The sequence below is a fragment of the Alosa alosa genome, chromosome 3 (genome assembly GCF_017589495.1).
Source record: "Alosa alosa isolate M-15738 ecotype Scorff River chromosome 3, AALO_Geno_1.1, whole genome shotgun sequence".
Lineage (NCBI taxonomy): Eukaryota > Metazoa > Chordata > Actinopteri > Clupeiformes > Clupeidae > Alosa > Alosa alosa.
In genome coordinates, this window is record NC_063191.1 from 35,015,349 (window position 1) to 35,029,714 (window position 14,366).

Genomic DNA, 14,366 nt, shown 5'->3' on the forward strand with positions numbered 1-14,366 from the left:
TTAAAAAAATATTAAATTTCACCGTGATACTTCCATTTCACTTTGATGACATCATTCGCTCACTGTTTGGGAAAACAGAGTCATTCTCTTATTTCATGTACAGTAAGTGTGTGTTGTGTTTAATATTCTTGTGTTGTGTGGGAAAAATGTTGATTTGTGGAGAAGCACTGGTAAAAGTGACATGAGCATGCTAATTAACATTATGTCAGCATATGTCACAGAGCAATTATGCAAATCCCTGTCAATGGTTCAAGTCAATCTCATCAATTTATACACAGTAAAAAAAAATATATATATATTGATGGCAATGTTGGGTGATCATATTAAAATCCTAATTAGAGATCAGGGACAAGATAAGAGCCTAACTCCAGTCTCTCTTTGTTATTTTGAACCGTTGGTCTTTTGTGATGCTACTGGCGATAATCTCGCTAATTTGTGTACATGGAGAAGACAATCTTCTCCAGTGGCTGCAGGGCACAGGTTTTCCCACAGCCCGTACATGCATTTAGATATTCCCAGGCAGTGGCCTTCTCCCATGCGGAGGTCGTTGTGCTCGCGTTTTGAACTGATACGGGAGAGGTTGGCTGGTAGGAGAGCAAATCACAGGAAGAGGTTCTAATGAATAATGGGGAAATTAAATGCACCAACACAAATATATGAGACGCATCAGTAATAACGCTAACTGTTTAAAACACCAATGCTTTTCTTGCTTGTGTCAGGTTGAAGTTTTGTGCCTATCTTACGAACTTCTACCTCTTGACCTCTTAACATGGTTGGTTATGGAGTCGAATACTGATGAATGTCTAATAGTCTTGAGTCTTTACAAATATTGTCAAATTGTCATCAGGTTTAAATGATCAGGGGGAGGCACTTGATAACAACTATTTTTTGCTGATTGATAAATATTTTTGCCTTAGTTGTGAGCTGCCAAATAATTCTCTGGCAGTTATGTACACATGCTGTCTCACTCAGGGTGCTGCCAACTTTCATAAAATTTTTGGTCCTCATTTTCACATTCTATTCTCCTCCCGCCTGCCTGTCTGTCTGTCTGCCTGCCTGCCTGTCTGTCTGTCTGTCTGTCTGTCTGTCTGTCTGTCTGTCTGTCTCTGTTTCTCACCAGTGTTCTCGTCCGCAAAGCTGAAGCACAGCGCCTCAGACAGTGCTGACAAGAACGGCGTGAAGAACAGACTGAAGAAGTTCATCTCACGGCGGCCCTCCATGAAGACGCTGCAGGAGAAGGGCCTCATTAAAGGTGAGCGTTTGCTGAAGCCGCGGCCATCTGGACTCGGACACTTGTTTGCACGGCAACAATCACTTGCACAATAACACACATGGCTTTTGTTTGGAGGGAAGCTGTGTTTTATTCCTTTCCCTCTGAAAGATCCTGACAGCCTCTGGCTTTGAAATGGTCATTTCAGACTTGGGGTTAGTTAAGGAATCGTTACTTGTTAAGGTAAATTCAGTATGATTTGGATACACCGCAAGTCTATACAAGTGTTTTTTTTATGTGTATGCATTCTTGAAAGAGAGAAAAACACATTATGATGTATATAATAATTTCTCTCTTGACAAATTATGCCATTACAGGACAGAAGGATGCTGAAGCTCAAAGCAAAGAGTACATTTACCGGTTGAGGGCATGTACACCATTAAAAGGGTATTTTTAAGCACATTGTGGAAGCCTTAGAAGAAGGTAACGGTATTTTCAAATTCCCCCCGTTCGCATTCCCAGACGTCCCTCCTTTAATGTTGTGTCCACAGGACAAAAACCGGCAGATCAAAGGGAGAGGAGGTTATTGATGGCATAAATAAAAACACTCCGGGATTAAGTCATGGTGCAGGTGGCCCCCAGACTGCCGACTCTGGCACGGCCGTCAGGCAAAGCCGAGCCACTTCACAGAGCGTGGCGTCGCGCCCCCCCGAAAATCAGGTTTCTGCTCTGGCGGTGGCACTCCCCTCACTCGAGGAAGGATTTCTCCTCGAGCGCCTGTCTCTTCTCCCCACCCCCACCCCAACCCCAACGCCTCCCACATTTCCCCTGCCTATTTCCCCTCTGTAAGTTCCCTCAGCTCTCTGAAGTTGATTTAGCATGCAAAGGTGGCCTCCTTAGAGTCATCTGTGTATTTGGTGCATCCCCTACCCCCAGATCCCCCCCAACCGCTGGTATGGCAGCGAGAGCTGGCCTTCTTTGAAGTAGTCCAGGCTTTAGAGAGCGCTCCATTGGCCCCACATTAAATGAAAACCGATTGATTATGAATCCCATTGACTTGGTACCTTTTGTATCGACAAAACTCGGCCTGAGGTTTGCTGTTGGCCCTTAAATAAAGCCGGCTACTCTGAAAACATCCACACTCTGTTCAAGGTTGGGCTTAACACCAACAGACTGGGAAAGTGAACCCATTAAGAACAATTGGATGGTGCATATAGCAAATGTAATGATGCATAATATGTGGCGAAATACATTTCAATTATGCAGCGTTTACTGTGGTGTCGTATGTGAAAATGGGGGCTGTTGTGACAGCTGGGAAAGCTGTGTGCCTAGGGGAGGATTCTGACCCATATTGATCAATAAGAGAAATGACTCACCAAATGGTGAACATAGGATGTGAACATAGGCTCATGACCGGTCTATGACACTGTCCAGTGAGCCTCTCACATAGTGACCTACAGTATGTGACAGACCTTGTGCTTGCAACTTCCTGACCTACTTTTTCTTGTATAGGCTCACACCAAGAAGCCACATCTTGTCCCTTTTCCCCGCTCTTCATGGTGGTGGTGTTCTGACTGACAGTTGAATAACTGCCATTGAATCAACTGACATTGATACGTGTGACATAAATATAAATGCAAATGTAGAAATGTGTCTGTTCTTCTCTTCTTCAGATCGAGTATTTGGTTGCCACATACTGACCCTGTGCAGTCGTGAGGGAACCACAGTGCCGAAGTTCATCAGGCTATGCATACAGGAAGTAGAAAGACGGGGTAAATATCAAAAGTCTTTACTAGATCAGCTAGGAAACAAGGCTTCAAATAAACAGACTTCTGACACACTACTCTGATATCTGAAATGGCAATGCATTATCATTGCGTAATCAGTGCAGTGTGCAACACTGTACAATTTATATAGAAAGTAGTGACTGACTCAACTTAGTTGCAAGCATGCTTACAGTCATAGTATGGAAGGGCATAGCAGACCTTTGAGACGTATAAGGCTTAGCAATCTGACTGTGTTTAAGTTTACAATCTAAATGTCAATATGTAAGTGTCATCTATAACAGCAACTTAATTTTCTGTACAATAGTTCTGTCATGTTTAGAGTGCATGCATTTCAATGGATGGATTGACATGGCATTATAATGGGGAAAGTAAAATCTACATCAGGATTTTCTATGGTTATACTTTTTATATATATCTCCACAGGTCTGCAAAGTGATGGCATATACAGAGTGAGTGGTAACTTGGCCACAATCCAGAAGTTAAGATTCATGGTTGACCAAGGTAACGTTTACATTTCGCATTTCCCATGACTATAGGAGCAGTACAGAAACAGTAGTATTCTCCTACTGGACCTTTCGGAACTTCTCAGTTTGACTAACAATTATTCTGGTCGGTGAACAAAATAATATGGTCCATTTGCTCTCATCCACTTGCCTATTGTGTTTGAAAACGGCATGAATCACCTACTTACTGCTGCCTGGAAGAGGGGCTGACGGAGCTCGGCCACAGCACTTGTTGTTGGAGACATTATTATGACATGATGAGCCGTGAGAGGAACGCATCACCCTTAGGTGACCCACAGATTCCCAGAGCTGCTAATTATTCTGCATTAGATCAGGAAACTTCAAAAAAATTGATTAGGCAGTGTGTGCGTTTTGAACCCAGTAGCCTTCAGGTGCCCCGACCGTGTAGACAGACACATCACAGAGACAACATATCTGTGGCGAAATGAAAAATGGCTGCAGGTTAGCCGTCGTCCGCTCAGATGAGTATAGCTCCTAATCATGCACAGCTCAACAATTTAGAGGATGACATATTAGGGTGATGATATCCACATAATGAAGTGACAATGCGTTCATTTCCATGGGCTGGTGAGGCTACAGCGATGAGCAGTTGTGGTCTTTGTTATGAATAAAGACATCATGTTAGCATAAACTGGCTAGGGTCATGGATAAGCAGGTGTGGTATTTAGTTTGCTACAGGTAAGGTATAAATGTAGTTAGTCCAATTCATCTGGCCTCATCATGGAGGAAAAAATATCGTAATTAAGTGTGCTTGCAAAGCACACTTATTGTTCTTCTTAAGTTTTATTAAGTGTGCTTGCAAAGCAGCACACTTATTGTTCTTCTTAAGTTTTATTTTTCCGTCTCCTAATTTTTGTCAGCTCTAGCCCTAGGCCCTTTGAGACAGAGACACCGTTCCAACTTTAAAGCGTCCGGTCAGTACCGGTGTAAGTTGCTTCGTGAAGATGGCGTCAGGTGGGCGTGGATTAGATCCGCCATATTGGATTGAACAGAAAGCGAAACTAAATTTTTCACAGGTCCCAAATTTGGTCGAGCATACAAAAGTTACCAGACTTGATTTTACATTATCCTTGGACCAAGCCTCACAAAAGTTACCAGAATTTTGTTTTTGATTTTCGGGCGTTTGCCCATCACAAAAAACAAAATCAAAAGTTTCAAATTCGATACCCTTATTTATACTTACTGGTACATCTATCACAATGCCCCTTCCAAGTATGCACAATGTCTCTGGGCAAAAAAAAGGCAACCTTCCCAATCATGAAATCCTTGCTCTGCCATGGGATAGTATGGACTTAAGGAACTGAAATGGTAAGGAGAACAGCATTTAGGTTTTACTGTGTTGTTTTTGTTGTAAAGACATGCAAGGCATTCTGGGCCGTAATGAACAGTGGTCGCAGCTCTCCAGGCTACATTATTAATATGAATAGGTGTTTCTGTAAACCTAGGGACAATAAACAGCTATCTCTGTTACAAAAACGAGATGGTAATCGCTCATTGAAAGAGGGAACTATGATAAAAAAGATTGTTTTCCTAAAAGCATGGAGTTGACGAAAAGAATAAGCAAGCAATGTCACCGTTAATATTAAATAGCCTACATCTGAGCGCTAGGTGGCAAAGTTGTATTACATTTCACTAGTGTACTTGAAATATGGTGTGAGCTTCACAAGTAAGGAAGGTGCAAATATTATGTAATTTATCATGGGAAATTATTGGAAATGTTATTTCTTGTTTATTCTAATTGCAAACCACACACATCCATTCGTAATCACACGCATTTACACTTTTAATACCTTGAAAAAGACGCTCATTTTCGTTTTATTTGATGTTGCCTAGCAACGCAGCGTTCAGAGCAAAGATTCTAGAACAGAGCTTCAGAGAGACACGTTTTTGAGTTTTGGGCAAGTACCTAAAATATCGGTTTCCATGTGTATGTGCTGGATGGTGTGCTTCCTTTATGAAAGTAAGTGTTTTATAGAGTTAAAGACATAATGAGTCATGTTGTAGTGGTCAACATAAATGTGCCCCTTCTGTTATTAGAATGCTAAGCAGAGAAGCATGCTAAGCAGAGATTTAGTATCATTAATTTCTTGTGTGGCTAGCTATAGGAGGAGATGTATGTTGCTAATTGGGATGTATGTTGTTTAGCGAATGCCATGGTCATTTGATATGAGATGCTTGCACTCAGAACTTCGTCACTTGTAACTTTAGGACTGCTATTTAGCACTTTAGCCCTAAAAGTAGCACCTAAGTCTGTGACAGCTTAAAAGAAGTGGCGAGGACTCCTAACGCCTCTGATCCACTAGCACGCGGTGCGAACACCGCGACGCAGTATCCCTATTAATTTCTATGAGAAGCGAATTCCGCACCCGCTTTAGGATTCTGGGTATGCGATTAGCGACGAGTGCTGTAGGGCGATCAAAAGTTCCGCCAAATCCCCAACTTTATGCAAATGAACTGGTCCATCGCGAGGCGAGTATCCAATAGTAGAGCAAAACGCAGGGGAGGTCCATCATCACGTAGCCTAAACAAAACCTAATTTTCCGGTAGTGTGGTTACCGCCAACGTACAGAAACATGTCAGATGAGAAAAAATAATCATAGCAGTGTCTACATTCCCGTGTTTGTATGATGTGTGGCTAGAATCCTACAGGGACAACTTCATGATTGAAATGACCGCACAACTTGCAAACTAATTTATAGATGTGACTTTCCCTCGGTAATTTCAAAATAGTGGAGGAAAACATTTTGTTTGGTTGTTTTACTACCTGCTCTTGCCCTGCCGTTTCCACACATCTACAAAAGGGAACGCCCATCAAAGCATCTTCATGGAGGGTAGCGTCGCGATTTGGGGAATTCGCATCGCGTGCTAGTGGATCAGGGGCGTAACTCCTAACGCGATGTTTTGAAATGCGTCTACTATTGTGTACAGGAGCTTCCAATCGCGAGGGAACTTGCATTGTAGGCATAATTAAGGGATGCAATAACACCACCAACAACCAAAACTAGCCTACTTATTGTCAACATGTACATTAAATGTAACGTTTCATGTGAATCAAATTAAAATGTTTTCTTTGCAAACGTAGGCATAGGCATGGTGACAGATTAATTTAATAATGCTGCTGTGTAAATCACGGTAAGATGAATGAAGTGGCCACTTCTTAATGGGGACGACTGTATGGAAGTGGGCTAAGTAAAATAGAGATGTTTCAAATAAGATAAGGTTAATCAGAATTTAATGATATGCACGCTTGACAACGGCAAGGCGAGATAGAACTGGCCTTTGGCCATAGCAACCATCCATTTAGAACGATTGGCCTTCATAGCAACCAAAGATCTGAGCTGTGTTGCAATGTGAGCCAAAGTATAGAAAGGTGATGAATATACAGAGACAGGTCAAGAAATATAGTGCAATGTAGACAGTAGTATACAGTTGATTTACAGATGGTGGTTTAGAGTAATATGAAGTATTCCTTTATTCTGAGATACATCTGAGATGGGCTACATCAATAGGCTCTCAAAATAACCCCAGGCTCACAAAACAATCCGAAACAGACATAAGGTCTTTATAGAGCAAATCCATATAGATTATTTATCAAACAAACCAGTAAAACATAATTTGTGGGATGGAATATATAACATTCACACTCATAGCTCATATTTTTTTTAAAATAAATCAATGAAAAAGTATCCTGACAAACAAGCAGCTTTTTAATGCCTTGGTCATATTTCATAATTTCAATTCCTCTGTAGGTTACCTGATAGCCCAGTTTGAGAGCATAGCAAGACGCCAAGCATTATTTATTTTGCAGCCAATCACTGCTGTCATTTTATTTTTATTGATTTGATCTCAGTCATAGAAGCTAAATTCGAAGGCAGGCCAAAGGTAAAATCCAACGAACCGCATTCAACCCGCAAGCCAATAGTTGAATAGCCCTCTCCTAGAGCTTTTGAGATATTGACACTGCTCCAACACTGAAAGGCACTGTTAGAATGCTTGGATCAAGCCAGGTTCAGCATAGCGTATGTCACTGTCTGCTCACGTTGGTGACCGGACCAGGGCAAGCACACTTTCGCAGTTCCCGCTGGAAATGCAGTCTAGTTAATTACTATAAACCAAGGTTTTCTTCAGTTATGAGATTAATACATGGGGCCATATGGGAATGCAATTCTTTTCTTCATTCGTCTTTATTATTAAAACACAATCTGATTCTGATTTATTGGCCTATTGGGCACTGTGGTTACTTGGGTACTGTGGTGGTAGTATATATATTTTTTTTTAATTAGCATAAAACACTGTCCTGCGGTTTATTTATAATGCACTTAATACACAGGAAATTACTGTACTCAGGACAGGACATCTATCTAAGTCCTTGTCTTTCATATTTGTTTGTCTGTGATTTTCTAAATTATTTTACTGATTAGTTCCATTTTGATGTGCTCTCCATAATGATCTACAAATTTATCCCTGCGTATTTTGTAAACACTTGTGAAGGCCCAATTCACTTGACGCAAACTCCAAAGACCAAAATAATTGTGTTGCTCTCAAAAGACCCCTTTAATTTGAGATGGAGAATTATTTCCCCTCAGACTTTATAGAATACCTAACAACAAAATGTGGAGGAAAATCTTGTTTGTTAGCCAAATGTGTTGCCTATATGGCATGCCTTTTGAGATTTGTGATGGCACAATGATCTGTCACCCCTTTCTCAAACCTTTTTTTTAACATTCATAGACTCTGACAAAACTGTTTCAATGGCAGTCAGCTAGCCTTTGTTCTACACCTTCCCTGAACATTACACAACCATTGATTTCCCTATGGGCAGAATACTCCCACAGCAAGACACTCTCATCATTACATATATAAGGTCCTCCCTAAACCCACAATATACTACCAATATGATCTCAACATCCACATGTAAAGGATCCTTTTCATTAGCATGGGTTATGTAAAGGTTTCCCAGTGAGAGTGTGCTGATCGCCCAGCCCTGGCTAAGGTCAATACACATTCCAGCACTCCCGCCTGCCTATCCCTGGAGGGCTCTTGAGGAGAATCTGAATTTGATGTCTTTAATGAGGCAACAGAGATGGCCTGATTAGCAATTAGCTATGAAGTGCCAAGTGTACACTCTGGAGTGGAGAGGCTAATTGAATGGATTCGTGGTCTTTTGTCTTCAGGAGCAGGGCTGTGTAGAAGTGGCTAAAGCAGGTTAGGGAGAGGTCTGGTCTCGGCGAGGCAAACCCAGAAAACCACTTAGCCCAACGGTTTTGTCTAGGGAGAGGATACCTTGAAGTGGTGCATTAAAGGAAGTGAAACAAAGTCAATTATTTTGAAATGGTGGATATACTGTAGGCCTGAATTAAATTATTATTAAAGTAAATTATATTAAATTATTGTTAAGTCAGACAAGAAGTATCTGTTCATACAAATATTCACGCACAAAGCATGGTCCAAAGAAGATAATAGCCACAACAACAAATATCCACCACAGCTCATCTCTGGTTATTTTGTTGACCTATGTTCATGATATTCTAACATTAGCACAACAATCATCTTTCTCGTATTCTCTGTACAATTTGTCACATTTCCCAATTTCTCTCCTGTTTCCCAGAAGAGGAGCTGAACTTGGGTGACAGCCAGTGGGAAGATATCCATGTCATCACCGGGGCACTCAAGATGTTTTTCCGTGAACTGCCCGAGCCCTTGTTCCCTTTCCGCTTCTTTGAGCAGTTCGTCGAGTCTATAAGTGAGTATACCATGAGCTGATGCCGCTGCAGCAATGACTTGTGCTAGTGAATTATTCAGATGTTTGCTCCATGCTCATCATCAGGAGGTTCTCACACCCTATTACATGAGGTGCCGTTAAGAGCCATTAAATCTCCCAGTGTCATTCTGAGGCACTGATTGGATTCATTACCGTAAGTTTGTGGGAAAGAAAAGTGTGTCAGCCAAAAGAGGTCGCTGTTCAATAGGAAGGCTATCCCCCACCCTCCACCCCCCACCACACACACACACACACACACACACACACACACACACTCACACACACACCCCACCCCCGCAACACACTACCCCTTTAAGCCTCCCCTGCCTGGGGAGTGGGGGAATTTCTCAGATGGCACAGCCAAGCCCTGCAGTCCAGACAGAAACTGTCACCAGAACAGACTCTGCTGCTCCTTCGTTTCTCCGTGTCTGTCTCCAACCTGAGCCAAGACCGATCCCTGGCCATGTCAGCAGGCTGATTGACACCATGGTGCTCTTCGCTGGCACAGGCCTCCGGTAAAGGCCAAACACTCACGGCGGAGGAGGCGGCAGAAGCGGTGCGCCCCCCGGCTCCATATCTCCATCTGTCCGTCACCCTCAAGCACTCAGGTGGCTCAGGTGGCAAACAAAGAGCCCCTCAAGAGGACCAGAGCGCCACCGTATGGAACGCTGCAGTGTGGAGAGGCCTTCATATGGAGGATGTACAGTAGACAAAGAAGAAAGTGATGAAAGAACACAATGTGTGTACATTTCAACTCACAAAGATGCTATTATAATATCTATAAAATATGATCTGTTCTTGTAAGAAGAAACCTCATTTTGCATTTCTACTGATGATATATTTGCACCCTTACTGACGCTTTCGCTCTCATCCCAGTGTGTGTGCACGCTGGAGACAGGAAGACGTAATCCCAAGGTGCTGCTATAATTTGGCAATAAATATTTACACGCTCAAAATGTAGGCCAGAATACCCACTGGCCTGCAAGGTGCTTCCACCCAGTAAATCGGCCAAGTCTACAAGGCTGATCACTTTCAGATAACGTTTAGACAACTAATTAGTACTGCAAGGAGACCCTCTTAGCAGGAGGTATAATTAGCCCAACCTGCAACACGTTCCACTGGAATTGAGCTAAAGAAAGCTTGGGGGAGGAGAATAAATATAGACTCCTGATGGTAAACAGCAGTTAGAGAGAGAGAGAGAGAGAGAGAGAGAGAGAAGAGAGAGAGAGAGAGAAAGAGAGTTCCGGAGAGGCGAGAGGCCCTATGAAAGCTCTTGGCGCCTGCGTTATTGCTCGCCTAAATTACTTTTTGTGAGCTTATTACATTCAGGTAAGAGTGAACTACTTCAGACTTCAAACGTCTTCAAACTTTTTTTGAATGAATGTTTGGGTCTCCTTTTAAGTCATTCCCAGGTGGTTGAACGGTTAGAAATCAGGTAAGAAATAATTAAGAACATTCCGTTCAAAGGCACACAATATCAGAAGGTGCGCCAACAAGATCATATCAGTCTTCCTACTTCATGAAAGCCATCTTCATTAGTATCTCTCCCATGTGCACTCACACACACTTGGACACAACAGCCTCTGTTCATCCATCACTGCCTATTTAAGATGGTGGCCTTGACTGTGCTGCGCTACACTCCAACACAGTGGGCTCGCTGCTATTAGAGTCACTCGGATCATCCTGGCTGCCCCTTCTGATTGACGGGTGGTGGTGGCATCAGCTGAGGGACCAGGGGACCGCCTGACTGGACAGGAGGGGGGTGCGATTAGGACAACAGCCCATTAGCACGTCGCTAATTGTAAGCTCTCTCCTCGGGGGAACTCAGGGAGCCTGTGCACTGGACATATTTTGCATTCGTACAGTCACGCAAAGCGTTCCATGTCTGTCACATGTCCAAGGCCTCACTCGCACGCTCCGGCTGATCTGATGCGAACCTTATGCTATGCTAACAAGTCTCATTTACTCCCAATTACCTGCATAAACACCAATCAGAGAACTACAATTCCATAAAACACTTGGAACTCTTATTTTTCTTATTTGTAAGCTTTTATATAAGAATGCTGTATCTGTTCCAATTACCCCCACTAAACACACACCCTCAGAATGTTCCAGGATTCGTCCTCCCTTCTTGACACCCAGCATGCATGGTTTTTCAGGTGGGGATAGAGAGGGAGGACAGCTCCCAGGTCTCGCTCAGCAGTGCAGTGTAGTGCAGGGCTCTTTTGGAAGGTGTAAGGAGAGCAGCTGTGTCTACTCTGGCTCTTGGCTCATCTGGACACCCATCTATTATTCATGGAGCCCTCAAATCAGACGGGGAGCCTTCAGCCACCTGTCTCCCTCTCAGACTCAGCCTGGTCCAGTTCAATCCGGCTGTCTGTCACTGATGCACACAGATCCAGAACCTCTGAGTCTTCTCACACAGTGGCTGCCCACTACCACGATGACGAGCTCACCAGCATAAACGATCAGTCCATTAATGCCACATTTTTTTTTTCCTGCAGTAAAATTTAGATGTGTCATTGTCAGTGAACAGACAATAGAAAACTCACCATTTTTTTGCCAGCAATAATATAATTTTTATTACGCTGTTGAAGTATTCAGTGATAATACTGTAAAAATTCTTAATATCTTACCCTCTCATAACTCTTTTAACTCAACTCTGTCATGGCTCCATTGGCATACAAGCTCGCTGTCCACAGAAAGCTTTTGAAATGCAAAAAGACATCCAGTTTCTATATTTCATCAAGGAGCTTTTCATGTTTAATATATTACAGCCATGATCCTCTAAGACTTTGTTATTCATTAACCAAAAGCATACAATTGGGATACACTTAAAATCTTAATCATAACCTGCAGGACTATTTGCACTGGGCTAATATTTGCCTTGATGGGGTTTAAGTAAGCCAGCAGACTAAGCCTGGAGATCAGGTTGTGCAGTAAGCTTTATTTGAGCAAAGTAGACTCCAGTGTTTGTAATTGGATTATATTCACTGCTTTTTAGGAGCTGCAGCATGCATATTCTGCATGCACAAGGCAAGGGATCTCTGCCTCTGCCAGCACACACCCATGCGGTCCACTGATGGTCACATTGAAACTTGTTTATCTGTCAGAGTGCCCATGCGGTCCACTGATGGTCACTTGTTTATCTGTCAGAGTGCCCATGCGGTCCACTGATGGTCACTTGTTTATCTGTCAGAGTGCCCATGCGGTCCACTGATGGTCACATTGAAACCTGTTTATCTGTCAGAGTGCCCATGCGGTCCACTGATGGTCACTTGTTTATCTGTCAGAGTGCCCATGCGGTCCACTGATGGTCACTTGTTTATCTGTCAGAGTGCCCATGCGGTCCACTGATGGTCACATTGAAACTTGTTTATCTGTCAGAGTGCCCATGCGGTCCACTGATGGTCACATTGAAACTTGTTTATCTGTCAGAGTGCCCATGCGGTCCACTGATGGTCACATTGAAACTTGTTTATCTGTCAGAGTGCCCATGCGGTCCACTGATGGTCACTTGTTTATCTGTCAGAGTGCCCATGCGGTCCACTGATGGTCACATTGAAACCTGTTTATCTGTCAGAGTGCCCATGCGGTCCACTGATGGTCACATTGAAACCTGTTTATCTGTCAGAGTGCCCATCTTATTCTGTAAAGTTTCTCTTTTGTTCAGTTGCTTTTGTTGGATAAGATTTGCCACAGTGCTGATGGCAAGTGGCTGTTGCAATAGGACAGCAAGGAACCACACTGATTATGGACGCTATATCAAACCATCAGCAGCTGAAGTGTGGGACGCAGATAATCATTTCACTCTGTACACACAGGGGAGACAGGACCAATGTGGGTCATTCTGGGCCGTCCTAAAACAATGCCTTGGGCTGATGCACAGGCTGTGTTGTTCAAAACTCCAGCATTCAGCTTTGGCATTTCAGTAGGAGGAGATGTAGTCTGTTTCTACTCTGCATCTGAATAATTCTCCTTTGGATTTACACAGTGTTTTGCCGAAGATACTGGCAGAGCATTCAGGATGAGCGTTTAATCATAGAGGTTGCAGGTTGGCACGCATGCACTGCACGTTGAATCACTTACCATTCATTCATATCACATTTGTGATATCTGTAAATTTAACAAAGCTGTCGATTCCACAGATATATTTTTTTTCCACAAACACAACCATGTTCTTATAACATGGCCAGGAGCCTTTAGCTAATTAGAATGTATAGATTCCTGTAGAAACTCACACAAGGATGACAGCGTTTTTAAGCTTTTAGTGATTACTGAAAATGTTTCAGTCATTCAACACTGAGTTACTTGTATGCATTTCCACTTTCTGATGTGTTAGTTTTCCAGATGTTTGATCTCAAACCATATAGGATTCCAGTTATGAGCACATGGGGGATTAAGCCCCCTTGACCTTTAAGGTCACATTGCCAAGTCTGAGCAGTTGGGCAGCAGGGGCAATAAGACAAAAAGAAAATGTTTATTTGTGTGCTTAAAATCGATTCTGTTGGGAAATGTCTGAAATGCTGTAATTCTCTCTTGTCATAACACCATAAATCACTCAAGTCCCTCTTGGTTTCAAAACATCCTGCCTAATGCAGTAACCTGGGACCACGCAGGCATGAAAAAAAAACCCTAATTTGAGTGCAGAACGTTTCGTTTTCCTCTCAAATGACTTTCCAACCGCGGAGAGCTCATGGTTCAAATGGCAAGATTGAGATTGATTAGAGACGTTTTTCCCAATAATCACCATATTTTTGTATTGTGTACAATTATGTGCATAGTTGTGACCAGAAAGAAAAAAAGTGGGTGGTGATTAACATGGATAATGATTTTCCTACACAGAATTCAATATCTGTACCCTTGTAAACTTTCAGATGGTTTCTACCTAATGACCTTTCACTGATGCTATTTTTCTGAGAGCCCGGCTCTCTCCTGCCCTGACTTGCTCTGCAGTAGGCTGCAGTGAATCAGCACATCTAAATGCGAGCATGGAGGCTTGTTATATATTAATGGCTCCATCCCCGCCATCTGTCAGAAATGGAGGATGAGGGGGCATCTCCAATATGTTAGCTACCAACGGC

At 42.8% G+C, this 14,366-nt stretch overlaps 1 protein-coding gene across 3 annotated transcripts in view; it reads left to right on the forward strand.

Moving 5' to 3' along the window:
- arhgap15 (Rho GTPase activating protein 15) overlaps window positions 1-14,366 on the forward strand; it is a 48,475-nt gene that overhangs the window by 24,642 nt on the left and 9,467 nt on the right. For all 3 annotated transcript variants that reach the window (XM_048238941.1, XM_048238942.1, XM_048238939.1), the window contains exons 9-12: window positions 1,121-1,252; window positions 2,884-2,982; window positions 3,421-3,498; window positions 9,130-9,264. In XM_048238941.1, coding sequence (XP_048094898.1) covers window positions 1,121-1,252; window positions 2,884-2,982; window positions 3,421-3,498; window positions 9,130-9,264 — 444 coding nt within the window. The remainder of the gene's footprint in view (window positions 1-1,120; window positions 1,253-2,883; window positions 2,983-3,420; window positions 3,499-9,129; window positions 9,265-14,366) is intronic.